General features: G+C 15.7%; 7 protein-coding genes across 7 annotated transcripts, besides 57 other annotated features; 5 read left to right on the forward strand and 2 right to left on the reverse strand. All coding sequences in view use genetic code 6, as the record gives it.

Moving 5' to 3' along the window:
- Positions 1-348: 348 nt before the first annotated feature.
- IMG5_150200 (hypothetical protein) lies at positions 349-1,096 on the reverse strand. Its single transcript, XM_004030890.1, has one exon. It carries the CDS (start codon positions 1,064-1,066, stop codon positions 593-595), a length of 474 nt encoding a protein of 157 aa, XP_004030938.1. The 5' UTR covers positions 1,067-1,096; the 3' UTR covers positions 349-592.
- Positions 356-400: a microsatellite.
- Positions 428-473: a microsatellite.
- Positions 1,069-1,133: a microsatellite.
- Positions 1,134-2,413: 1,280 nt separating this feature from the next.
- Positions 2,414-2,451: a microsatellite.
- Positions 2,452-3,047: 596 nt separating this feature from the next.
- Positions 3,048-3,085: a microsatellite.
- Positions 3,086-3,996: 911 nt separating this feature from the next.
- Positions 3,997-4,069: a microsatellite.
- Positions 3,998-4,047: a microsatellite.
- A 252-nt stretch (positions 4,070-4,321) lies between the features above and the next one.
- Positions 4,322-4,361: a microsatellite.
- Positions 4,362-4,527: 166 nt separating this feature from the next.
- Positions 4,528-4,575: a microsatellite.
- Positions 4,545-4,600: a microsatellite.
- A 21-nt stretch (positions 4,601-4,621) lies between these two features.
- Positions 4,622-4,675: a microsatellite.
- Positions 4,676-5,037: 362 nt separating this feature from the next.
- Positions 5,038-5,098: a microsatellite.
- Positions 5,045-5,107: a microsatellite.
- A 672-nt stretch (positions 5,108-5,779) lies between these two features.
- IMG5_150210 (hypothetical protein) lies at positions 5,780-8,368 on the forward strand (the record flags this gene model as incomplete). The annotated part of the gene is made up of 2 exons (XM_004030891.1): positions 5,780-7,553; positions 7,728-8,368. The coding sequence occupies 2 exons, from the start codon at positions 5,780-5,782 to the stop codon at positions 8,366-8,368; spliced, it is 2,415 nt and encodes an 804-aa protein (XP_004030939.1).
- Positions 6,283-6,329: a microsatellite.
- Positions 7,540-7,600: a microsatellite.
- Positions 7,594-7,641: a microsatellite.
- Positions 7,596-7,666: a microsatellite.
- Positions 7,643-7,677: a microsatellite.
- Positions 8,369-8,410: 42 nt separating the features above from the next.
- Positions 8,411-8,506: a microsatellite.
- Positions 8,412-8,480: a microsatellite.
- Positions 8,476-8,501: a microsatellite.
- Positions 8,507-9,173: 667 nt separating the features above from the next.
- On the forward strand, positions 9,174-9,993 carry IMG5_150220 (scramblase family protein, putative). Its single transcript, XM_004030892.1, has one exon. It carries the CDS (start codon positions 9,192-9,194, stop codon positions 9,969-9,971), a length of 780 nt encoding a protein of 259 aa, XP_004030940.1. The 5' UTR covers positions 9,174-9,191; the 3' UTR covers positions 9,972-9,993.
- A 143-nt stretch (positions 9,994-10,136) lies between these two features.
- Positions 10,137-10,190: a microsatellite.
- Positions 10,191-10,333: 143 nt separating this feature from the next.
- IMG5_150230 (hypothetical protein) lies at positions 10,334-11,231 on the reverse strand (the record flags this gene model as incomplete). The annotated part of the gene is made up of 2 exons (XM_004030893.1): positions 10,334-10,756; positions 10,812-11,231. 2 exons carry the CDS (start codon positions 11,229-11,231, stop codon positions 10,334-10,336), a joined length of 843 nt encoding a protein of 280 aa, XP_004030941.1.
- Positions 11,232-11,858: 627 nt separating this feature from the next.
- Positions 11,859-11,909: a microsatellite.
- Positions 11,910-12,643: 734 nt separating this feature from the next.
- Positions 12,644-12,688: a microsatellite.
- A 129-nt stretch (positions 12,689-12,817) lies between these two features.
- Positions 12,818-12,860: a microsatellite.
- A 155-nt stretch (positions 12,861-13,015) lies between these two features.
- IMG5_150240 (sir2 family histone, putative) lies at positions 13,016-14,271 on the forward strand (the record flags this gene model as incomplete). The annotated part of the gene is made up of 2 exons (XM_004030894.1): positions 13,016-13,950; positions 14,000-14,271. The coding sequence occupies exons 1-2, from the start codon at positions 13,140-13,142 to the stop codon at positions 14,269-14,271; spliced, it is 1,083 nt and encodes a 360-aa protein (XP_004030942.1). The 5' UTR covers positions 13,016-13,139.
- A 31-nt stretch (positions 14,272-14,302) lies between these two features.
- Positions 14,303-14,340: a microsatellite.
- A 1,145-nt stretch (positions 14,341-15,485) lies between these two features.
- Positions 15,486-15,529: a microsatellite.
- Positions 15,530-15,977: 448 nt separating this feature from the next.
- Positions 15,978-16,011: a microsatellite.
- A 166-nt stretch (positions 16,012-16,177) lies between these two features.
- Positions 16,178-16,224: a microsatellite.
- Positions 16,225-17,473: 1,249 nt separating this feature from the next.
- Positions 17,474-17,511: a microsatellite.
- Positions 17,512-17,629: 118 nt separating this feature from the next.
- Positions 17,630-17,679: a microsatellite.
- A 784-nt stretch (positions 17,680-18,463) lies between these two features.
- Positions 18,464-18,507: a microsatellite.
- Positions 18,466-18,513: a microsatellite.
- An 852-nt stretch (positions 18,514-19,365) lies between these two features.
- IMG5_150250 (hypothetical protein) lies at positions 19,366-20,620 on the forward strand (the record flags this gene model as incomplete). Its single annotated transcript, XM_004030895.1, has 2 exons — positions 19,366-19,663; positions 19,716-20,620. The coding sequence occupies 2 exons, from the start codon at positions 19,366-19,368 to the stop codon at positions 20,618-20,620; spliced, it is 1,203 nt and encodes a 400-aa protein (XP_004030943.1).
- Positions 20,402-20,458: a microsatellite.
- Positions 20,621-20,892: 272 nt separating the features above from the next.
- Positions 20,893-20,969: a microsatellite.
- Positions 20,926-21,021: a microsatellite.
- Positions 21,020-21,060: a microsatellite.
- Positions 21,020-21,062: a microsatellite.
- Positions 21,063-21,189: 127 nt separating this feature from the next.
- Positions 21,190-21,272: a microsatellite.
- Positions 21,207-21,245: a microsatellite.
- Positions 21,273-21,340: 68 nt separating the features above from the next.
- Positions 21,341-21,403: a microsatellite.
- Positions 21,387-21,433: a microsatellite.
- A 306-nt stretch (positions 21,434-21,739) lies between these two features.
- Positions 21,740-21,796: a microsatellite.
- Positions 21,745-21,780: a microsatellite.
- Positions 21,745-21,806: a microsatellite.
- Positions 21,745-21,813: a microsatellite.
- Positions 21,746-21,801: a microsatellite.
- A 1,754-nt stretch (positions 21,814-23,567) lies between the features above and the next one.
- Positions 23,568-23,607: a microsatellite.
- A 3-nt stretch (positions 23,608-23,610) lies between these two features.
- Positions 23,611-23,699: a microsatellite.
- A 388-nt stretch (positions 23,700-24,087) lies between these two features.
- IMG5_150260 (hypothetical protein) lies at positions 24,088-24,770 on the forward strand (the record flags this gene model as incomplete). The annotated part of the gene is made up of 4 exons (XM_004030896.1): positions 24,088-24,115; positions 24,445-24,558; positions 24,597-24,635; positions 24,748-24,770. 4 exons carry the CDS (start codon positions 24,088-24,090, stop codon positions 24,768-24,770), a joined length of 204 nt encoding a protein of 67 aa, XP_004030944.1.
- Positions 24,131-24,171: a microsatellite.
- Positions 24,131-24,261: a microsatellite.
- Positions 24,201-24,262: a microsatellite.
- Positions 24,314-24,396: a microsatellite.
- Positions 24,326-24,418: a microsatellite.
- Positions 24,362-24,441: a microsatellite.
- Positions 24,375-24,418: a microsatellite.
- A 370-nt stretch (positions 24,771-25,140) lies between the features above and the next one.
- Positions 25,141-25,205: a microsatellite.
- Positions 25,206-27,075: the final 1,870 nt, after the last annotated feature.

Below are 27,075 nucleotides of genomic sequence, written 5' to 3' on the forward strand. Positions count from 1 at the left end.
TAAATGTAGTTCATGTTCAGGAAATAAATGGGCCGATTCAGCCTCTAAAACAAATATAATAGCAGAAGATAATGCTTGTTTAAAATGCGCTGATGGATATTACTCTTCTAATGGTACTACTTGTATAGTATGTGAAGCTTAATAAAAAGGAAGAGGAACTTTACCACTAATTAATAATGGTGCTAGTAAAGATAAAGCATGTTAACATTGTAAAGGAGCACCAGCTGGAAGTCCAAGTACATTTCCAAGTTGTTAGGGGGGTACAATTACTTTTTTTATGTATAATTAAATAGTTATTGTTACATTAATTTTAGTTATTTGAAATTATATTTAATTTTTTTATAAATTTAAACAAATATAAATATATATATATATATATATATATATATATATATATATAATTATATTAGAAATTTAATCAATTGCCTTTTATTTATTAATTTTTTTTTTATTTTTTTTTTTTTATATATTTTATATTAAATATAACATATTTAATATAAATAAAAATAAAATAATGTATTTTTAACAAAAAATATTAAATTTTCTAACATATAAAATCATATATGTTACAAAATAAAAACATTTAAATCTTTCAATAAGCGAAAGATAAAACAATCAGTAAAACTCCGAAAACTATTTTTGAAGCGAAACAAGTAGCTTTACTTGTACTTGCAACAGGTGCCTTTGCACAAACTTCACAAGCATTAGCTTAAGAATTAGCACCACCAGCAAATGCTAAAGGACCTTTTCCTTTATAGCCAGCAGGGCATCCGGTACATGTACTACTATCAGCAGAATAATAACCATCAGCACATAATATACATGATTAACCTTAATTTGATGCAGTAGCTTTAAGAGCTGCTACAGAAAATTTATTATCAGAACAGGCAGTACATTCCAATTGTGGACTAGAATAAAATCCAGGAGCGCAATTGACACAGCTATTTGGATCTCCACCATCATCAGAACTACCTGCGGCTGTTACTTAACCAGCAGGACAGTTAGCTTATATAGAATTTTTAACAATTATGGAAACTATTAAAAAAAGAGCTATATTTTTTTGCATTTAATTTTTGTTTTATATTTTTTTTTAAATATTATTTATTATATTTTTTAAAAAATTTTTGTTTATAAAGCGTTTTTATAATTTTTTTATTTTAAATATTTATATATAACTTTTTATTGAAATTATAAATTTAGATAAAAAAAAAGCCTGAAATTAAAATATTTTTAATATTATGTAATATATGAATTGATGTAATTTAATATTAAATATTTATATATATAATTTATAATATATTTAAAAATTTATAATTAATTTTTTAAAATAATAAATTATTTAATTTTACTTTATCTTGATTTTCTATTATATAAATTTATAGAATATTTTTTGCTTAAAAAAAATTATAAATAATAAATATTAATAAATTTAAAAGCAATTTTAATAATAATAATAAAAATAAGCATATAAATTAGTAAAAAATTGAAACGTATTAGTATTATAGAACAAAAAACTTTAAAATATTATTTTATTAATATTTAAATTTATAGACAATTAAATACTTTAAATTAGATGTTGGTATTATATACAAATAAAAATGTTTTTTTTTATTAACGAATAATATTAATATAAATTAATTTAATTTATAATGATTTTTTAAATTAATCTATTTTAATTAAAGTTTTAATAATAGAAAAAAAAAAATTAAAAAATAAGAAAAAAAAATATATATATAAATAATATTTATTTATATTAGATATATATTTTTTATTTATTTAGTTAATTAATATATAAACATAATATTATTTTTAATTTATAAATTAAAATTTATCTAAGAATAATTCATTTTTATAAATAATAATATCATTAATTTAAGTCTTCTAAAGAATTTATAATTATGTTTAATATCATTATTTATAATATTATTTACAAAAACATTTTAAATACTTTATCCCTAAACAACCCGTTTAAACTTTCAAATATCTATGTTTTTTATAAAAGTTATATATTCTTCTTTTTTTTTAATTGTATTTACTTCTTAAATTCAATTTTTTTAGTAAATGAAATCTAGATTTTTAGGAAATATTTTAATGCATTCATAATTTATACATAATATACAGAAAAAAATTTAATACATTAATTTAAATTATTTACAATTATATATTGAACATATTGATGCTTATATTTTTAATTTAATATATTTTCCAACGTTTCCAATATATAAAGTTAATAATTGTAAATAGAGTTATGTTGTTGCTATTTTATTATACTTAAATAAATGATTTAAGATATTTTATTAATTGCTTTTACATTTTATTAAACATATAGATTTTATTAATAATAAAAATAATAATTTCGTTAAAGAAATAATATAATTTAATATTATTAAATTAAATATAAAAAAAATATATATATAAAATACAATTAAATTTATAATATATAATTTAAATAAAATATTATTATATTATATTTTATGTCTATATATATTATATTATTTTATTTTTTTAGTTTTATTATAATATTTTAATATCATTAAAATTAGTAAATATTTATATTTATTAATTTATAAAATATTTAATTATATGTTATTACATAAATATTATAATTAAATATATATTAGTTTTTTTATTATTATATATTTAATAAGTTTATATATAAATTTAAAATATTTTAATTGAATTATCTATTTTAAATTTCATTTAATGAATAAACAATTAAATATTCTCGTTTTAAAACTTATATATATAATATCGTTAATATAAATTATTTTTTTATTAAAAATTCTATAACATATACTATTAAATCAATAGTAAAACCATTATAATTTTTTTAAATATAAAAATAAAAAAGAACAACTTTATAAATAGTAAAAATTGATAAAAAGAATACTTAAAAAATAAATAAAAAAACATTAATAGAAATGATATTTATTTTAATTAAAATACAGATCAAAAACTCTTTATATATTTTTATATTTAAATATTAATAAAATTTATTAATATTGAGATAAAAAAAAAAAAACTTTTTTATATTTATAAATTTATCATATTTTTTTATTTTTTTATTTTTTTATTTTTTTATTTTAAAAAAACTTATTAATATCCAATTAATTTAATTCTGTAAAATATTAAGCTTATAAACTCAATTTACTTTTTATAGAAGGCATAATAACATTCTTTTAAGAAAGCCCATATCCATTTTATTTTTTTTATTTTTACAAAACATATTTTATTGTATTATTTTACCTTAACTAGAAATTTCTCTTTATTTTCTAATATTTTATTGAGTTAAATTTCTTGAAAAATTAAGAGAATTTATAACTTCTTTTTAATTTTTTTTAAATTAACAGAACTTTTTATACTACAACTAGATTTATTTAATTATTTATGCTTATTTTTTTAATAATTTTATTATAATATCTATCCGGTACTTTCATTGCTTTTATTAGTTTAAAATTCTTAACTTTTTACACTATAAGTGGAATTATTTAAAATTGAATTTTCATTTGAATTTATTTTGCTTTTATTTATTTTATATAAATTCAAATTTATTACTTTTATAGCCTTACTTTTATTAGATTCTTATTTTTTTTATTATAATAATAATTCTAGTTTATCACTTATATTTCTTACAAATTGTTTTATATATATTTTAATTTTTAGTTCGATTATCCCAAATGCTTATTATTAAATCTTTTTAATAATTAATTTATTTTTAATGGCGATCCTAATAATTTTTATGAAGAAATATTTTCTTAATTTTAATCTATTTAATAACTACTTTATATATTTGGTTTAATTATAGGACTTAATGCATATGATTCATAATTTAATTAACTATATCCGGTATTACTTCTTTATTGTCTTTAAAATGAATCCATATTTTTCTTTTATTTGTATTTTATATATAATAATATTTGTATATTTAGTAAAAAAAAATGAATAATTAATTAAAATATAATTTTTTTCCTTATTAATAAAGAAAATTTAATATAAATTATTATTATATTTTTTTATTATTATATTAATTTTATTATTAAATTTTTTGTTTTCTTTTTTAATATTATTAATATTAAAAATAATATTTTTGATTAATTTGAATTATATTAATTTAGTATAAATAAAAATAATTGTGTTTTTATTAAATATTTATAATAAATTTATATGTTAAAAAATTAGATCATTATTTATTTATCATTTTTTGAAAATATTAATATTTAATTTATATTATTATTATTATTATCCATTTTTTTTTTTAAAAAAATGAAATTTTATAACATAAAAATATATAGAAATATTATTTTAACTTATATATTGTTTTACTATTAACAAAAATAATAAAACTATAATAAAAATATAAATATTAAAATATAGGAAAATAATAAATTAAACTCATATTTAATCTTATAATTAAAAAAAAATTTTAATATTATATATATTTAATTATATATTTATATTAATCATTAATCGATAATTAATACAATAAAAAAAAGAATTGAATACATTTTTTAAAAAATAAAGATATATATTAAAAAAAAAGAAAAAATTTAATTAAATAATAAAAAAAAATTAATTTAATTCAATAATTAAAAAAATTTAAATATGTATTAATCAATTATTAATATATATATAAATATATATATATATTTATATATATATATATATATTTATATATTTATTTAAATTTATGTTTTATAATTATAAATCTTGAAAAATTTTTAATTCATATTTTTATTATTTAAAATATATTATTATCATTTATATTTTTATATATAAAATCTTTTTTATATTTATATTAATTTTATTTTATTTTTTAAAAATAATTTAAAAATTTACTAATCTAGATTTTTTTTTTAATATTTCAGTTATATAATAAATTTTCAAAGATTAATTTTATTATAAAAAGCAATATTATAATTATATTAAGTTTTTATTATTAATTTTATGAATTATACATATATATATATGAAATCTTTATAATAATATAAATTATTCTTGTTATATATTTATTTTAATAGAAAAAATAAATATAAAGTATTATAATTATATTTAAAAAAATATATATAATTTAAATATATAAATATATTTATAAATATATATATTTTTATATCATTATATATATAAAAGTAAATTATTTATATTATATTATAATAAACACAATAAAAATATTTATTTTAATAATTTAAAATTATAATATTATATTTATTTGAATTTTATTAATATGAATAATGATTTTTGTAAATATTTATAAATAATTTATATTTTAATTTATCATAAAACTAATTATTTAATTTTAATTTAATTTGATTAAAATAAATACAAATATATTTATTCTTTTATTTAATTTAAAATTATAATAATTAAGTAATATTTCTAAATAAAAATGTTAGAAAATTAAAATAAAATAAAATAGTTTTTAAAATATTTTTAAAGTAATTTATTTTGTAAATATTTAAGTTTTAAAGACTATCAAATTGAATAATAATATATGGCAAATTAAAATGAAATAATTTAATATAGAATAATAGGTTTATCTTTATTTATGTTTGTTTTATATTTAGGATTAATATTAAATTCTATAAGATAAAATAATTTATTTATCAACTATTTACAAAATATTTTTTTATGTTTTTTGAATTTAATTATTATCCTATTGATTAAAAAAAACATATAAAGAATTATAATCGTAATTTTTTAAGTAGGTTAAATTATTTACATTTGCTATATATGTTAAAAAAATGAGGAAGAACCATAAATATTTCAAGAGAGTATTTTTTGGATGTTTTCTAGTTTTTAAATTTTATAAAATCTACGTAATATTGAACAGAAACTAATAATTGGAATAATTTAATTGATAATATATAATATATTAATAAATAATGATTTTATTTTAGTTTTATTAAGAACTTTTTTATTTTTTTTACAGAATTTAATTTTCTTTAAATTAGAAAAAACTGAAAGAAATAATTTTTTTGAGTTAAAAAGTGAAAATAAGAATTTTTATTAAATCTAAAAATTAATTCACGAAAAAATTTAATGCGGAGTACTCGTTATAACAAATGAAGATAAAAATTTAAAAGTTTAATTCGCAAATAAAATTCTTCTTTAGTAATTTTAAATTGATTCAGATGATAAAATTTTGGAAAAACTAAAGGAAATTTAAATAAAAAAGGAAGGCGAAAAAGGTAGTTTCTATGAAAAAATAAGTGTATATTTGTCAAAATAAGGTTGTTATATTTAAGAAAACCATATTTTTTAATTAAAATAGAATTTATAATATAAAAATATATTAAAAAATTCATTAAATATAATAGAAAATTCAATAAATAATGCATGCTTAATATAAAAGACTTAAAGAAAATTAGAAAAGAATTCCTAAAGTGATTTTTCTTATGATTTTTTTAAAGAAGATATTAATGAAAAAAGTTTTGATTTTAAATTGAATTATTCTTTTTGGGAAGAAAAACCTTGCTTAGTTATTTTAATAAGTGATTCTATGTAAAAAATCATAAATAAAAAAATATAAGAAATCGAGAAATATAAAGAATAATTACTCTATATGATATCCCATATTAGTAAGACTCCACTCAATTCAATTATCAATATGTCCGAGGTGCTTCTTTATTAATTTACGAAAGAAGAATTAGAAGAAAAGAGGCAAGATTTTGTCCAAAATCTACATATTATTAAAAATAATGGACTTATTTTGCTTTATTCCATTTATAATATAACTGACTTATCTCAAAATATTGATGTTAATGTCGAGAAATTCGATTTTAAGTCTATTATAGGGGGTATATTGGATATTTATTTATATTAGATAGGTGAAAAGAGTCTATAAGTGAAGTAAAAATACGAAATTATTGAGATTTAAAACGATAAAAAGCGATTAATGTAAGTACTTTTTGAAATAGTTGGAAATGCAATAAAATATACACAAAAAGGGAGAATTTAGATTCAAACAAAAAATGAAAACGAGCATCTTTTTTGGATAAAAATATCGGATACAGGGTAGGGCATTTCATAAAATATTTAAAATAAAATGTTTAATTTTTTGAAAAAAAATCACTCTAATTAAGAACATTAAATAGACTAATTTAGCCATAAATCATTTGCAGGTTTAGGCTTAGAATTTACACGAAAAATAGCAGGCATTTTAGGACCTTTTGATAAGGTTTTTATTAATTCAGGGGTAAATAAGGGTGCTTCTTTTAAATTTTTGATTTATAAAAATTACTAGAATAGAGAGATGGTGAATATTAAGAATTTAAAGAGAAAAATTATGTAAGATTTAAATGAGAGAAATGAGGAAATACTTACTCCGGATTATGTTTAGATTAATAAAAGGAATAAATAATTATTTACTTGCTAAAACATAGGATATTTGTAAAAAAAATAAAGGTTTTTAAGATTTTCTTAAGATCTTAAAGTCGAGAAATATTAAATTGATTAAAAGAGTAAATTTAAGAAAAGCAATGAAGTTCATAAAGTGAAAGATTCATTTATAATGGAGAAAATTAATGAGAATTAAATAAATAGTTTAGAGAAAATAAGTGTGGATAATTTAGAGTAAATAAATATGGAAAATCTGGAGTAAATATAAATAAATATGGAAAATGTAAAATAAAAAAATATAGAAAAAGAAGAAAAAATAAATGAAGAAAAAATAAGCGAAGATTTTTTAGAAAAAAAAAAAAAAAGAAAAAAAAAAATCTCAACCTCTTAAGAATTTCTTAAAGAAGATGATTTAAATTCAGTAAAATTTCCTTATTAAAATTTAACAAAAGAAAATGATTTAAAAAAAATCGAAAATAAAGATTTAACTTTTAAAAAAATTAAAACTAAACATTATTTTAATTAATAATCTTTAAAAAAAACCACTTTTTTAAAACAATAAAGTGATATGGATAATATATATAATTAATTAAATTAAATATTTTAATAACCATCATATATATTGGCTACAGATGATACTCCTTTTAATTTATTTGTATTAGAAAAATCTCTTGAAAAATGCAAGAATATAATTTTTCATAAAGCCAATAGTGGTAAATAATGTATTGAATAAGCCCTTTTATTAAAATTAAAACATTAAAAAGACTATATGTTATATTTTATGGACATATAAATGCCTGATATGGATGGATATTAAAGTTTTAAATAGCTTTAGGTACTTATGGATAGTTAATAGATTAAATAAGCACCTGTTTTTGCACTTACAGCATTTTCAGAAGAGAAACAGAAGTGTCTTTAGTCAGGCATGTAAGGGTTTATTGAAAAACCTTATTTATTAAAGGATCTTGTGGAAATATTATACAATTATTTTGTTATTAATATTATTTATAATTAATAAAATACAAAAAATTGAAATTAATATCCTTTTAATTTTTTACAAATATAATAGTAAAAATTATATATATATATATATATATATATATATATATATATATATATATATATATATATATATATATATATATTATTATTTTATATTATTATTTATTTTTTTAATAAAAGATCACTTTAATTAAATTAAATAACAAAAAATTTTATTTCAGGATATTGATAAAAAATTAATTTAAAAGATTATACGAAGTTATATAAAATGAATAAATTTACAAAAGAGAATATATGGATAATAAAAGGAAGAAGTTACATATTTTATTTCAATAAAAATAAAAGATATTTAAAATAATTAAATCAACTGGGATGAAGTTAATATTGTTAATTGAAATAGTTATAAAGATATTTATGAAACATATAAAATATATGTTAAATGATTTTTTTTTTAATAAATTTTTAATTTATTAGAACTAGAAAATTTATATTCATTTTTATTTTTGTTATATATATATATATATATTAAAATAATATAAAAATTTTATTTTAGTTATAATTTTTTTTATTACTTTAAATTATAAATAGTAAAATAAATAATATAATTTTTAAATATTTATAAATAATAATAAAAATTAAAAATAGTATAAATAAAAATCATCAATAATATTAATTTTTATTTTAATAAATATAAAAGAATTTTTATTTTTTCAAAAAAATCATATATTTAAATTAATAAATAAGAATTATAATATATATTTTTATAAAAAAAATATTTTATATAATAATAAAATTAACAACCACTTCCATAATAATAATTATATTAATAATAATATTAAAATATACAATATCTAATGATTCCTCAACCATAAGGAGTATATATATAAGCTTAATCTGGTTTATAATAATTAGAAAATTTATAAGGAGTTTTCATCAAGTAGAAATTCGAGGCTTTAGAGGCTTTAATAGGTTACGAAACACCAAACGTATATAAAGTATTTCCTGCTGATGCGAACGGAATATAATAAGGAAATAATACAATTTTTAAATGTAAAGAAAAGAGCAGTTGCTTAGCCCGAAATTGCTTACCAGGAAGCTGTCGTCCATTTAAAATGAAGTGTAGTAATTACTAAGGACAAGTGAAGGAGACTGGATTTGAATAATCGATGTTTATGCTATTAGAAAGGCCTTTTACTTGTACCTGCTTGTGCCTTGCGAGACCTGTTCTAGATGTAATTATTGTTGAGAATGGCTAAAATTAAAATATTGGAAAAATAATAAGCCCTTGTCTGATGTGTAGTTTAGGATTAAATATATAGGACGCTGTAGGAAACTTGAAATATACAATTATGGGTAGTCTTTGTTAAGTAGGAGTATGCTGTAAAGGTTTACCATGTGAAAGTTGTCAGACTGTAAGATTCGAGTTAAAGGATGCAGAGGGTAAAACGGTTTCTAATATCACTAAACTTACAACAGGATGCTTAAAATCATGTGTGGGTGATAGTTCGAATTTCTCAGTTTGCTTTCCATTGCAGTCTGCGGCGACGGATAAAGCTTTGATTGTCGCATCTACATTATTTTTAGATTATATGTATTTCGAAGAGAATCCTAATGAAAATAATTAAAATTATTGATTAATTTATAGGAATAATATATTTTTTATTAAATATAAAATTTGCATATTTTATAATTTTTATAGACATTATATAATATATTCTATATTAAAAAATGAAAACTTATTTTAATATATTATTATATTATGATTTATTTTTAAATAAAAAACAATTAATTTTAAATTTAAATTTTTATATATTAAATAATATAAAAATTATTATATATATACATATATATAATATCAATCAAATATTTAATTTATACTTTAAAAAGTAAAATAAATATATAGTTATATTTATAAATATATAAAAAGTAAATATACACTTATAAATTATATATTATATATTTATTAATTTTTATATTCAAAATAAAAAAATAATTATCAATAAATTATTTACAAATCTTCTTCTGAAAGGAAAAATTAATTTAATTTATCATATTCCCTGACCATATCTAACACCCATTTGTTTTCCGCACATTCCTCTACAGTAATTTTTAATTACGGATTAAGAAGCATTTTAATAAACTCTTTACATTCAAGACTTATATATTTTTAAAATGAAAAGCTTCCCTTTTATATATTATTAAAAGTTCCATTAAAACTATTCTCATAAAAAGGAGTAATTCCTTATAAAAGTGTATATAAAACTACTCCTAAAGCCCAAATATCAACCTATTAATCATATTCTTTCTCATTTAAAATAAAAGGACTTAAATAGTCTAAAGTTCCACAAAATGTTTTCCTTGTTTTTTATCTATCTATTAAATATCTACTGTATCCAAAATCAGCTAATTTAAGTATTTCCTAAAATATATATATAGTATATAGATTTTTTTTTGTTTAAAAAAATAAAAAATACATTAGATATAAGTAAATTTTCTAGTTTAATATCTCTATGCATGATGTTTTTTTAATGCAAATAAATTATAGAATCTAATAATTATTTTAAAAAATAACCTGCTTATAATTCATTGAAGACATTTTTTTATTTTTCAATGAATTCTTTTAGTTAACCATCTGGTGCATATTCCATAATTAAATAAAAAAATACAGAATCATCAAATAATCCATAAAGTTAAACTATGTTAGGATGCTTTAATTAAAAATGAACTTTTAGTTCTTCCGAAAATTATTCTTCCATGTCTTATTTTATTATTTCTTCTTTATTTATTCTCTTTATTGCAATTAAAAAACAACTCTTTAAATCTAAGGCTAAAAATACTTCCGAATGTTTGCCTTTCCCTATTTTTTTGAGAACTCGAAGACGCAATTTTTGCATTGTTCGATTGAACATATTCTAAATATTGTTCTATATGTTCGCAAATTAACTTTCTTTATGTTAAGTAGTTATTCTTTCTTCAATAAAACTTTCATTTGAACAAACACTGGTCAATTAGTTTTATTATAAGAAATCAGAAGTTTATGTACTTATTTTTTTTTTATAATTAGCTATAATCTCATTTATATTATTATTTTAGTAAAAAAAGACAGCCTTTTTTTAAAATAAATCAGGATTTTTTAAAAAACTTTCATGTTGTTTTTACTTTAAATCATTAATTATTTTCTGGGTTTATAAATTTGTTTAAAAAGATGTACTTTTTTCATTATTCGTAGTTAAAAGTTTTTTGTTTTAATTAAAAACGTATTAAATTTAATTTTATTACTTAAAAGAAATATTTTATTCTAAAATATTATTTAATGATGGATTTGAAAGAAATTATTATTATCTTTTATTTTAAAAATTGTTTTTATGGCTTTTATTTAAGAAAAGTTATATATTTGTATTTTTTTAATTTTATTATGTTAATTATTGTAATTTAATACTTTTTAATAAAGATTCTATTTTATCATTTTAAAAGGATTTATGTTCATATGTTTTTTTATATTAATTTATATTATAAAATTATTTTTATTCAGAATTATTGTATTTTTTTTATTCAAAAATATTTTATATTTTAGGTTTATTTAAATTAGATACTGATGTCGAAATTCTTTAAAAAATATTATTTTCTTATTCTTTAATATTTTCGTTTTGTTTTCTTAATGGAGAGGTTTAGATATAGTTTATGGTGTTTGTTTTGTATTTAAGGTATAATTCTTTGCGTTCTTTATCTTTTAAGTTCTTTTAATTTTTGAAATCAATGATAATTTAACGGGATTCTTCTGATATATAACATAATTACATAATTTTATTATAAAATATAATGTATTTAATTTTATAATATATAAAGAAATATTTGCTAGGTTATATATATATATATATCTATTTAATATTTTAAATAATTTTTTTTTTTTTAAAACTTGTTTTTCTTTTATTTTTATTATATTTTTAAATATGTTTATTTAAGTTAATTTAAAAAAAGATTTTTTATTTTGTTATATGTATTTTTGTATTTTATATTTATAATTACTTATCTTTTTACAAATATCTAATTGTTTTTAAAATTTTATTTATTTATTAAATAAAAATTGAAATTAAATATTTTTATAATATTAATTTATATAATTTTTTTAGATATAAAATAATGTCTTTTAATAAGTTTTTATTTAAACTTTAAATTATATTTTTTTATTAATATTATATTTCATTTATAAAATTTAATCTTATAATATATTTATTACAATATTTTACTAAAAACAATTTTTTATATTAATTAAAAAATAAATAATTAAATTATTTAAAATTACAATATTTTATATAATAATATTATATTAATAATTTTAATTTAATAATTTAATAAGAATTATTTATAAATATATTTAATATTTTTTTTTTATTTAAAATATAATTATTCTTTATTAAAACATTTTATATATATAAAAAAATTTATAATAAAAATATATCTTCTTTATTTAATAAAAAAAAAATATTATTATAATAATTTTATATTATAAATAAATATATATTCTTTTTTAAAATATAAATAATATTATGGAAAAAAAAGATTAAAATTAATCTTAGAAAGATTAAGATTTATAAAACGATGAATTTATAGGTTATGCAATAGAGCCAAAATAAGACTGCCCTCATTTTTAAATAAAAGAAATAAATGATTTGTCTTCTCATTTAGATACCTATAAATAAGACTTATTAGATTTTCCATGTAAAACATGTTCCCATAAAGGCGAAAATTGGATATGTTTAACATGTTTACATATATATTGTTCTAGATATATAAAAGGAGATATGGCAATGCATTTCGAAGAATCCAAACACAGTATTGTTTTTTCATTTAGTGATGGCAGTTTTTGGTGTTATAAATGTGATACTTATATAACAAATATTTAATTAAAGTGTTTTACTTTAAAATTTTCTTAAATAAAACACAATGAGGATTTTTCTAAAGATGAAATTTAAAATATAAAAAAATAACTCGATAAATTTAAAATAGATGAAAAAACTAAAAAATTTTCAAGGTAAAAATTAGTAGAAGGCTTTTAAAAAAAAACTTTCAAAAATGTAGTTTTCCTTACAGGAGCTGGAATTAGTGTTTCGGCAGGAATTCCTGATTTTAGGACTCCTGGAACCGGTTTATATTCATAATTAGAGAAATATAATTTTCCTTACCCAGAAGCAGTATTTACGTTAGCCTATTTTAGAAAAAATCCACTGCCTTTTTACAAATTAGCGAAGGAGTTCTTATAATGTAGGGCCCATTTTACCATTAATCATTATTTTATGGCTAAAGTGTATCAATAAGGGGCTCTTTTGGCTAATTTTACACAAAATATAGACGGTTTGGAAATAGAAGCCGGTATTGCTAAAGAAAAAATAATTTAAGCACACGGACATTTTCGAAGTGCAAGATGTATAGATTGTAGTGAAAAGGTAGAGATCGAAAAATTATATTTGGAAATTGAAAAAGAAGAAATTTTAAAGTGTGAAAAATGTAATGGATTAATAAAACCTGATATTGTGTTTTTTGGTGAATAATTACCTTAGGAATTTATTTAGAAAGTTAAATTGCTTAAATAGGCTGATTTAGTTATTATTATGGGTATTTTTTTTTACTTAAAAAAAAATATTTTAATTTTTTTTATATATAGGAACGTCACTTGTAGTTTAACCTTTTTCTTCTTTAGTTGAATTTATCGATTCTAAAGTACCTTTAGTGCTTATTAATAGGGAAAATAATGTTGTTAAAGATAATAATGATAGTTTTTTGTTTATTGAAGGCGATTTAGATAATAATGTGAGGCTTTTATTGAAAGATATTGGATGGGAGTGTCCAGATATTGATGTAAAATAACCTTTATAGGCTTAATTTGTGAAAAATGATAAAAATGAGGATATTAAACAATAAAATTCTGATAGTTGAATATATATATATATACATAAGTATATATTACTTTTTATATTTTTATTTTTTTAATATTTCTTTTTTTTTTTTTGATTAATAACACAATTCGAAAGAGTTATGGCCTTTATATTTAATTGAGTTTATAAAATAAAATTAAGGAGAAAAATTAAAATAAAAAATTTAAAAAAGTAATATTTATATAAATTAGAGTTTTATATTTATTTATTTTAAAAAAAATACTTTTTCTATTGGATTTTTCTAAAAACAAATGATTTATAATTTAAAAAAGTATTATTAATTATATTTAAATAAATAGATAAATATATGCTCATATTATATTTATGTATTCTTATTTTTTTTAAAAAAAAATATCAAATATTAATATTTTAAATTAATATTCACATATATTGATTTTTTTAAAAAGTAAAATATAAAATCTAGAAGATTATCACCCTTATTTTTTTATTAGAAAGAAATATATCTTCTAAGTATTTAAATTATTAAAATAATATTATATTTTTTTAAAGTTTATATAAAAAATAAAATAAAATAAAAAATTATTCTAAATAAGCATTTATATTTATAACTTAAAAATATAAATACTTTTACTCAAAATATATACCTTTTAAAAATATTGGCTTTATTCCAAGTAAATAAATAATAAATGTATATGGAAATATTTTATAAAACCTATCTATATATACATTATAAAGAAAATCTAAATATTGAAAAATATAAAGCTTCTTTATATAAAATAAAAATACAGAAAATCAGCAAATCATCTAATATGATTTGATTTATAAAATACATAAAAAAAATTGATATTGCAGATTTATTTATTATTATTACTTATATTATAAAATAACAATTATGTATAATTTTCTTATATTTTTAATCCTTTATAATTTTTAGTGGACAAGAAAATGTCTTTAATTTAAAATTTTAAAGAAATCAAAGTAATAATAGATGATTATAATTTGATGATTTAAATTTAATTACTTATTATAAATATTGGGTAATATTATCCGTTAAATATATAAATTTAATAACTTTTTAATTTTTTTTTTTTTTTTTTTAAGAAAAGAAAAATTAGAAATAAAAAAATAAAAATAATACTTAATACTTAAATATAATAATTATAATAAATATAATTTTTTTAAGAGTTTTAATATAACAAAAACAAAAATTTTTATTTTATTTTTAGTAAAAAATTTACTTTTTTATAATATTACAAAATATATTTTAAATAAAATAAATATAATATAAAATATATTTTTTTTTTTAAAAAAAAATCTTATTTAATTATTGTTAATATAATTAATTTAGATTTTTTTTAATTTTTATTTATAATTGTTTTTAAAATATTTTCTATTATTAAATAAAAAAATGTATTAATAAAAAAACAACTATTATTAAAACTAAAGATATTATAAAAAGCCAAGTTTTTAGGAAGTTTATATACCAAAAAAAGATTTAGTAATAGAAGATTTGATTAATAAATAAACTAAAATTTAATAATTTAATTCTTACGACTCATTATAAGACGAGTATGCCATAAAAGAGATGGATAATCTTCCCATAAACAACACCAATGATTAATAATTTAAAAATAATATAAATAATGATAGTAAAATAAACTAAAAGGATAATAAACATTTTTAAAAATACTAAAAAAGAATATATACAAATAAATAAAAGTAAAATAAATATAAAAAAAGATTTTTTTATATAAATATTATATAAATATAATATAAATATACATACATTTATTAAAAAATAATAAAAAGCAATGATAATAATAAACAATAAATTAAATTTTATTATGAAAAAAAATATTAAAATAAAAATTATAGTTATAATCATCAACTTTAAAATAAAGAAAAAGTGATTTACGTATGTAAAGAAGAACAAGAAGAATAGATAGAAAAAAACAAAGAAGAAGGTAAAAAAACAAAAATGAAATTAAAAAAAATGAAAATGAATTATAAATAATAGAACAAAAATTAAAAGGAATATATATAAATTAAGAATTTAATAAAAAAACTTAACAAATAAATAATAATAAATAATAGCCTAATATTAATATAGTTGAATAATAAAGTAATATCACAAATATAAACAACATAATAATAAACAATTTGATTTAGGAAGAAAAATTCCTAAGATCAAAAATAGATAAGAAAAATAAGAAAATTAAGAGAAAAATACTTAATCAATAATTCATCAGTCCCTTAAAATATTTTTTAGCAATAATTTCCTTTTTAGTAAACTATTTCTCTTGATTATTAAAGTCCTTATTTTATTTAAAATGAATTATTTTTACAATAATAATAACAATAAGAAGAGTTCTTATTTTTAATGTAACAATAAAACTGGAATCTAATTGCTTAATAAGCTTGTTTTTCATAATTTTGTATTAATAATGATATTTAATCGGATTTTAAAGTTTGGTATTATATTGATAAATAAAATACACAGTAAGGGCCTTTTGAAAGCTATTTAATGGATACTTGGAATTTTTTAAATTATTTCCCAGATGAATTACCGGTTTCTTTTAGGAAAGGAAATTGGATTACTTTAAAAGAATTTAAAATAAAATATTAAATGAAATAGGAAAATGTTGAGTTTGTATGTTATTACTTATATGATTATTATAAAAGAAAAAATAATTAATTAAAGCTGACTAATTAGAATAGTGACAAATCTATACTTTTGTGATTTTTTTATTTTTATTTTAAAAAAAATATAATAATACTTAAAAATATATATGCATTATTTTTTTAATATAAAATCTTAAATATTTTAGTATAAAAATATGTAATTTTTTTATTTTATTTTCATAAATTAAAAAATTAAATATATTTTATTATTTATTATGATTTTTAGTTTTTTAATATGAAATAAGTTAAATATCTAGCCTATTTTTAATATATAGGTAAAAAATACAACGGATTTTAAATTTAGTTGAAAAACGGAGTACAAATGAATACTATTGAATATTAAATAGATGTATATTTAATATTACGTATATTTTTTTATAAATAAATAATATTAATTATTAAAAAGTAAGCTGTTTCTACATTTTCTAAATAAAATATAAAAACAAAGACTTGTAGTAGAACAGATTAAGGTGTAAATGCATTTAAACATCCTGTTCAATTTACTTTGAATAGAGAAGAAAACGTATAATCTTGAAAATAAAAAAAATTAAAATTATATAAAAAATATATAATTAGAAAAATATATTCAATTTAGAAACTATAACAAGAGGCATAAATTATTTTTTACGTAAAAACAATTAAAATGAAATTTCAATTACGGAAACTTATTATGTTCCTTAAAATTTTGATATAAGGAAAAATGTTAAATAAAAGTAAAAAATAAAAAATAAAATATTATATGAAAAACAAAAATATAGAAATTATAAATATTTCATTAATACAAATGTAAAACATAGATATGAAAACCCTTTATTATAAGGATAAGTCTGGAATATTTTCTAAGATATTAATACTGACAAATTTTTAAATGCACTTAAGAAATTTTAAGGTTCTTATAATTTCCTTTGCTTTACTTCTAGAGAAGATTTTTAAAATGAGGCTAATTTGTTTGTTAGAAAAATAGATGATGTTTCATTTTAAGTTTCTGAAAATATGTTCCTATTTTTATTATTTTATTTATTTATTTATTTTTAAAAGGTTTCATAAAGATATAAAAACTATTTAAATAAGTATTAAAGGAAAATCGTTTTTAAAATATTAAATTAGATTCATGATTGGAGTCGCTTATTTATATAGTATTGGATAAATTAATGATTAATATATTGATTATTTACTACATCCAAAAGGAATATTAAATTAATATAATCCTTTAAATCTAAAAAGGATTAAAGCTCCTTCTGAAGGATTATTTTTATTTGATGTTGAGTTTCAAGAAGGATTTTTATAGAAAGAAATCAATGAAGAATTAATTTTTTGATTAAAATTATAATTTGTATTTAATAAATGAAATTTGTTTCAAAAAAATTTATTTATAAAATAAAATGATTTTTTTATTAATTAAATATATAAATAATTAAAATTATTAAAATTTAAAAATAATTAAAAATCATATGTATTTATAAAAATTTATTTAAAAATAATGATTAAATAAATAAAAAAAAATTAACATATATAAATATAAAAATATATTAATTATATGCATAAATAAATATATATATATTTTATAATATTTTTTATATATATATATTATATAATTTTACTTTTTTCTATTATTTACTTATATATATAAATTAAAATTAAAGAAAATGGAATTTGAAAAAAACATATTTACAATATACAAAAAGTCACTTTCTAATAATAATAGTGGGTTTTTTTTTAGAGTAACGAAATATATATTTTTTTCTTTCGGTAAATTTGTATACCTTTTTAGTCTATTTAATTTTTTTTTCTATACATATATAATTTAAAAAAGCATCTTTTTATTTTATCACGTTTTTATTTGCTAGAATATTTTTTTAAAATACAGGTGGTTGTTTAGGTTAATTACTTAATGATAATAGACATTCAAATATATGTACTTTTTAATTATTTAGCATGTATATATTTTAAGTTATTTATGTATAGTTAATTAATCTAACTAAAATTATTTAGTTACTCCTGCAGATACTATTTTTTATTACAATATATGCAATTATAATAAAACAAGTGCTTAGCCAGTACAAATATATAATTATTAATATTACGATCATTAATAATAAACTGATAAAGAAGAACCTATATCTCAAATGCCATAATATATGAATATATATACAAATAATTTATTAGAAGAATGTATTAGCAAGCCAATTATTTAATTCGAACATTCAGCATTTTAATAGGCTCTTGAATATCCAAAATATATGAGGTATTATTAAGTTTAATTTTAAAAATGCTAACATATAAATATATAGATATGAGAGAAATATGACCACAGTAATTTTTTATATAGAACCTTCATGTTATGCAAATAATTTTTTATCGAAATTTTATATATTTAATATAATTGATATTGAGACTATATTAATAAATGAAATAACTTATGCATTTAGGTTTTTTATATATAAATAAAAAAATGAAAATAAATAAATATAGAAATTAAGATATTATAATAAGAAATCTTTATACAGGAGAATTATGGGGTTGGTCTAAATAATAATTACGTTAATATTTACATGAAAGTTATTTAGTTTTATTTTTTACTGCTTTATTTTCACTCTTTAAAATCACTTTAGGCATATTTTTTATTTCTAATGTATCTGCATTATATATAAAAATAAGTATAATATGTTCTCCCGTACTAATTTTAATTATAAGTATAACATATATTTTATATATTTCTATAAAAAAAACATTTATAAAAATATAAAATAGTGGATTGTTTGCATTGCTTGGGCTAAATAGATAATGAAAATACTTAAGCAGTAATATAGAATTTTCCATATTTAGGTTTATATTTACATGCGTTATAAAACGGTCCTCGTAAACATTTAATTTTTTCATTTTTAAAACTAATACTTTTTGTATATATAATATACTTATCATCCTTATATACTTGCTACTACATATTGTTTTACAAAAGCATTCCAAAAGGTTTAGATGAAAATTTAATCGCATGTTTAACTATATTTGAACTTATTACTTTAATTTTTATAAGAACCCGCTCAAGTATAAAGTGGTTTCCTTTATTTTCAATGTTGATAATTTATGTTTTTTTATTTTATGTATAAAATACTGTCTACGGATTTTATTCTTTAATCATGTAGGCATCTATGCTTACTATTTTGGGTATTTTTTCACTTTTAATTTGCGAATTTGAAATTCCTTCCATAAATTGGAATGATTCTTATCATTTTACACCTTCTTATCACAGACCTCGATGCTTATATTTTCCTTTATTTAATTTATCATGGTATTATGACTTGCCTTAATTATGGACTATATTTTATCCTGTTTATGCCAGAGAGGCTTTTAGTTAAAGTTAGTTGGCATTAGTAGATAGTAATTATCTTTTATTGAATTAAAGTTTGGAAGAAGCTGAAAGATAAAGTGAAAATAATATGCTTTTTTAAGCAAACGAGTAATTTGGGGGATAGAGATTAGCTTAAGAAAATAATAATGTCCAATATAATAATAATGTTGAAAATAATAATAATGTTGAAAATAATGTTTAGGTTGAGATATAATAATAAGAAATTTAATAAATAAATAATAATTTTTAGTAGTCAGCAAATAATATTGAAGAATTTAATAATAATAATAATTCGAATGATAATGATAAAGATAATAAATAACTTCTTTCAGGTTAAGGATAAATTATTGGAGGATGAAATATTAAGAAGGATGTATTATAAAGATATGAGTAGCTAAGCAAATGAATTAAATAAAATATAAATATATATAAATGTTTTATTAAATTTTTATTTATTAAAAAAAAGTTTTTTTATTCATTATATGATATAGATTTATAATAATGTTATTTATTTTTTTAAAAAAATATTATGATTTATTTTAAAAATAAAAAAAATTATATATAATATTAAGTAAAAATAAAGAATTATAAAATTTATAAATAAATATATGTATAAAATATGTAAATATTTTAAAAAACTAAAAATAATTATTATATTAAAATTAAAAAAATAAAAATAATTAATATATAAATAAAATATAAAAAATTAATTTATATAATTAATAAAAAATATTTATATTAAAGAAATTAAAATAATTATAAATATATATATATATATATAATATATATATAAATATATACAATTCTGTATATATAAATATTAATAATAATTTAATTTATTATTAAATAAATATATTAAACATGACATTAATTATTATAATAAATTTATATCATTTTTAAGTATTAAATAAAAATACATATATTTTTATATATTTTAATAAAATAAATAATATATATAAATTTAAAATAATATAATAATATTTTTTAATAAAAACAATAATAATTGTAATTATTACATATTAATAATATATTTTTTATTTATTAATTAAATATTATTACTATTAAGGAAATATTCATCATAATTTATTTTAAATATAATTTTTTTTATATATATAAATTTCAATTTTAATATATTATTTATATATAGTTAATTTATAATATATTTATTTATTGTTTAATTAAATTAAATCAATTGTCTAAAATAAGTATTTTGCCTATAACGATGAAATTATTTCAACTAAATATAATTATTGCTATTTTATCATTATTATTATTAATAAATTAATGATCTTAATATAATTATATTTTTAAACAATAGCTAGTTTTTTATTTATTTATATATAAAATTTTATTAAATAAAAATAATAAAAAAATATAATTTAATTAATAGTATAAATAATAAAATATTAGATTATTAAAACATAATTATATTTAAAAATAGAATATAAATAAGCTTAATTATTTAAATAAAGAAAAAATAATTATATATAAATATATATATATATAAATATATATATAAATTTATATAAATATAAATATTTATAAATAAATAAAAAAACATAAAATAAATTATACTTAAATTTTTAAAAATATTAATTTGTATGTTTTAATCAGTAATTTAAAAGATTTCATTTATAATTAATATCCATTAATTAAATATTTAATTGTTTTTCATTATGTAATAATTTATATTTAATTTCTTATTAAAAATCAATGAATTCATACCAATTTTTTTTAACAAAATATAAAATTTAAACTATACAAACTCCCGCATTTTAAAATATATAAAAAATCCAAAAAACTTTCATTAACTAATTTTAATTTACAAAAAAAGTCACAAAAATTAATCCAAAACCATAATATATAATAATATAAATATACAAAAGAATTTTTTATTATCCGATTCCTTTTAAAATTCCAGCAAAAACATACTAATTAGATTCAAAAAAACACGCAAAAATTACATAAAAATTTAAACTTAAATCAAAAAACATAATCTTATTTACATTAATAGCTTTAATAAAATTTTTCAAAGGAATATTAAATATATAAACACTTGTCATTTATAAAATAAAACATATATTACATGCTATAACACCTATTAAAGCTGCCGTTTATGATTTTTTTTAGCTTATTCACCTATTGTTTATCCTACAAAGCTACTTACAGATATTGAAATACCATTAGGGATTGCAAAATACATTTATTTTAAGGCTGAATAGCATAAGAAGGTATATAAAGGCCCCTCTTAATGTAAATAAATAGCACACAAAGACACTAAATCAACATAAAAATGCTGTAAGTAGAAAGCAAATCCTGGCGGGAAAATGAATTTAATAAAATCTATCCATTCGTAACACATTCTGACTGTAATTCCAATAAATGATGGTAAGTTTTTTTTTTACAAAGTTTTCCAAAGAAAAAAAAGTGCACAAAAATCTCCAAAAGTTTTTCCGTAAGTCATATATTTTAGATTTTGTGAAAAGAAAAAATAATAAAAAAACTAAGAAAAAATCAAAGAAAAAAAAGATTAAATAAACTAAGCTTAAAACGGAATTTTAAATAAACTTTAACCAAATAAAAATAAACAAGTTACATCGTAAAGACTATAAAATAAAATACTTAAAATACTATAGTTTATATATTATTTTGCATATTTTAAAATCTCAGAGTCGTTTGTCGAATCTAATAATCGCAATATAAAATCTTGGAATATTATTGTTAATATAAATATTAATAAATATGTAAATTAAAATGCTAATGCTCGCTGATAATGTTTTCCTACTTAATATGGGTCTTTTTAACCGTGGAATTTACTTATTAATGTTATTATGTTACTGTTAAATTAATATGCTAATTAATATCCAAATAAATTTAAAAATGTAGTTCCTTTTATTTTAATTATATACAAATATTATAATTTTTTATTATTAATAATTTTTAATTTATTTTTTACATTTTATATATTTTATTTTTATTTTATAAAAGATAATTACCTAATAAATATCCATTTAATAATTTAATATTTTTTGTTTAAGTTATTTAATATATATTTATACAAAATTAAAAAATTTGATAAGTATAGATGCTATTTAATATATTGAAACTCCTATTAATTCTATGCAACTTGTTATTATTATTTGTGGATGAAGGTATGCTAGAAAACTAGTATATTATTCTCCTAATATAAAATCTGGAATCACTTGTTCAGAATTTTAGTTATTTGTGGATTTTCTGAATACATTCATTTTTTATTTTTTTAAAGTATTCTTTTTTTTAACAAAAAAAAATATTGTAGAAATTAATTTTTTAATATTTTTTTTTCTTTTTATAATTTTTATTTTTATGTAAATAAAAATAAATATATAATTTTTTTTTTATTTATATATATTTAAAAAAAATATAAATATTGAATATATTTTTTTAATATATATATAAAAATGGTAAAAAACATAAATAAAAAAATAATAAAATAAAAAAATTTTAAAGTCCTTTTTAGAATTAACAAAATATAAATGGGATAATATTTAACCATTATAAGAACCTGAATAAAAAGGAATTCAAATAATATGTGATTAAAAATGTAAAAAAATAAATAAAAAAAATGGAAAAATGTATATAAATTAGATACTGAAGCAATGAATTATTTTCGAATAATTATAAAAAACGAAGAAATAAGTGAAAGAGCTTTTGAATTAACAGGATATATACTAAATAAAGTATAATCAAATTAATATGCTTGGATTTTAAGAAAAAAATGTTTATAGCAATTAAAAAATATATCTTTAGAAAAAGAATTAGATTATATAAATGAATTAACATTAAATGGAGGTTTTAAAGTCTATTAAATATGGTAGTTAAATTAAATTAAATATATAAATATATAAATATATAAATATATATATATATTTATATATATTTATATATATATGTTAAATTATTAATTAAATACTATTAATATAAATAATAATAATATATATATGTTATTATATATAAATAAATCATTATATATTTAATAATTTATCATTTTTTTTATTCCCTAAAAATTTAAAGATTATTACTATTATTTTTATTTAATTTTTTTTTTTTATTCAGATTATTATTATTTTTTATATTTTAATTTATTTTTATTTTTATTTAATTTATTTTATTTATTATTTTTAATTAATTATAAATTTACAGGTAACACAGAATATTTATTATTGATTTACTAAATAAAAATGATAATGAAATTAAATTTTTAGAAGAAAATGTTTTTGCTGAAGATGAAGTTAATTATCATGGTTGGAAATACAGGTATATTTTTAATTATTTTATTTATTATTTAATTTTAGAATATGGCTTTGTTAACGTTTTTAAATGCATAAAGAAGAGTAATTATAATTAAATATATTATTAAATTAAAGTTTGTAGAATAATTCAATTTGGCATTATAGATATTATATATTAAAAAATAATTTATTTAAAAATAAATATCAATTTTAGATAGAAATTCAGTTTATATTTGATATTATACTAAATTTTCCTACTAATGAGTGTGCATGGAATTATTTAATTAGTTGGTTTAAAATTTATGAATTTAAAAATTTAAAAGTCGATATTTAAGATGAAAAATATTCTTTTAAAGAATTTTAAGAAATAGAAAATTTCGTAAATAAAATGTTAGAAAATTAAATAAACTAATATTTGCTGTATTTTTAAGTTTAGATTTAATTGTAGTCTTATTAAAATATTTAAAAAGCTAATTTAGTATTTTATTATTATTAATAACAAAAAAAAAAAAAAAAAGTATTTAGATTAACTTTGTATATATGATAAAATTCGGAAGCCATATTGGAAATGGTATTAGAAATAATTAGAAAATGATTTTAAATGAACAAATAAATAATTATAAATAAATAACATAACTATAAATAAATAATATAATTATATATAAATCAATATACTCAAAAATTATATTAAATTTAATAAAAACTTAAAATACAGTATAATAATTTCTTATATAATATCCGTTTTAATAACAAAATAATCAATTTAAATAAAAACTTTTTTTAATATAAAAATTTATATATTATATAATCATTTTTTTCTTTTAAGTTAAAATTCATATGATTTATTATATATGTTAAATTTTTTGTTATTCTGGAAATTTCTACACATTTGGATACATTTTTTTATTTTATCATTATAAAAAAAATATCCTCCAAATTAATTCTAATTTTTTAAAGTTATATTAAATAAGTATTCAAAAGCATAATTATGATTATTATTTTTGGATTTTATATTAATTTTTATTGCTTTTGTCAATTATCATCTACCAAAGCCTTAAACATTATTTTAAAATATTCGAAAAATTCGATTGAATTATTTGATTAAATATAAAGTCATGGTAATAATAGAGGTTATGTAAATAAATTCAAAATTGAATATTTTTTTTTTTAAATGTTTATTTTAAAATTAATTAATTGTAAAAAATAAAATAATTTATAAATATATTTTTTGATATAAATTAATATATTAAAAAAAAAAATGAATTAATTTATTTAATTTGATTCTCCTTTTATATATAAAAAATAAGAAATTAAAACTATAACTAATTTTAAAAGACTTTTTTTAGATTAATAAGATAAACACTTCTCTTTTTTACATAATATTGATTAATAGTAAGCTTCTTCACCTAGAGATTCTATTTAATCAATTAAATTGCGCTAAAAAACATCAAATTTACCACCTTTATCGTATAAAATTAAATAATTGAGTTTAAAAGTTAAAGATTAAGTCGATACTTTTTATTAAATAAATTAACCATAATAAAATAATTAACCTGTATTTTTACACAAAAAAATCGATTTAAATAATTCAAATACAATCTTAAATAAATAAATTTGTTAACACAATAAAAAAAAATCGCTTATAAATACCCGAAAAACATTATTAAAAAACATAAAATAAAAGAAACAAATTCTATCAGAAGATTTCGGCTATAAAAATAAAAAAAATGAGGAAAATATAAAATTCTAAATGAAAGTTTCCCAAATAAAAAATGCCTATAATGACGATTTTAATAAAATTCCAAAAGACATGAAATTAGCTTATTATAAATCTAATTTTTTATTTGATGGATTTTTCGAAAATTAAGAATTAAAAAAGAATTTTATGTATATTTAATTATAAAATTAATAATTTTTACATAAACAAAATGATATTTTATCTGATTAAAATAACAAATGCTTTAAAAAATTAGTTTTAAAGGAAGGACGAAGTAGTTTATATAAAAATTAAACTATTGATAAATAAGTTGTTTCAGAAGAAGATGAAGAAGATTTTAATAACTATGTAAAATATTAAAATTTATAAAGAATTTATAAATGAGTTTTTATTGTTTTTTATAATTATTAAAATTAATAAATTATTTAGTGTTTATAATATATAAAAAAAAAGATAATTTTGAAAATTTATCAAACAATATAAAATAGTCTTTTAAAAAAATTGTAGATGGAAAAAAAAAAAATATTATAATTATATTTAATTAAATTGTATTAATAATACATTTTTATATATGTATTTTTAAATAAAATAAATTTTATCATTTTAATTTTTCTTATCAAAAAAAAAAAAAACTAAAAAACTTAAAATCTGATAATTAAATAGAAATTTAAAAATAAAATCGAATATATATGGATTTCAAAATATTTTTTAATTTCTAGTAAAATAAAAGTCTTGCTTATTTTTTAGGTTCCAAATTCATATAAAGAGATTATTTATTTACGTTATTTTCATATGCTTTAAATTCATCTTTAATAATAAATTACT

Source organism: Ichthyophthirius multifiliis (genome assembly GCF_000220395.1).
Source record: "Ichthyophthirius multifiliis unplaced genomic scaffold scaff_1120509251153, whole genome shotgun sequence".
Classification (NCBI taxonomy): domain Eukaryota; phylum Ciliophora; class Oligohymenophorea; order Hymenostomatida; genus Ichthyophthirius; species Ichthyophthirius multifiliis.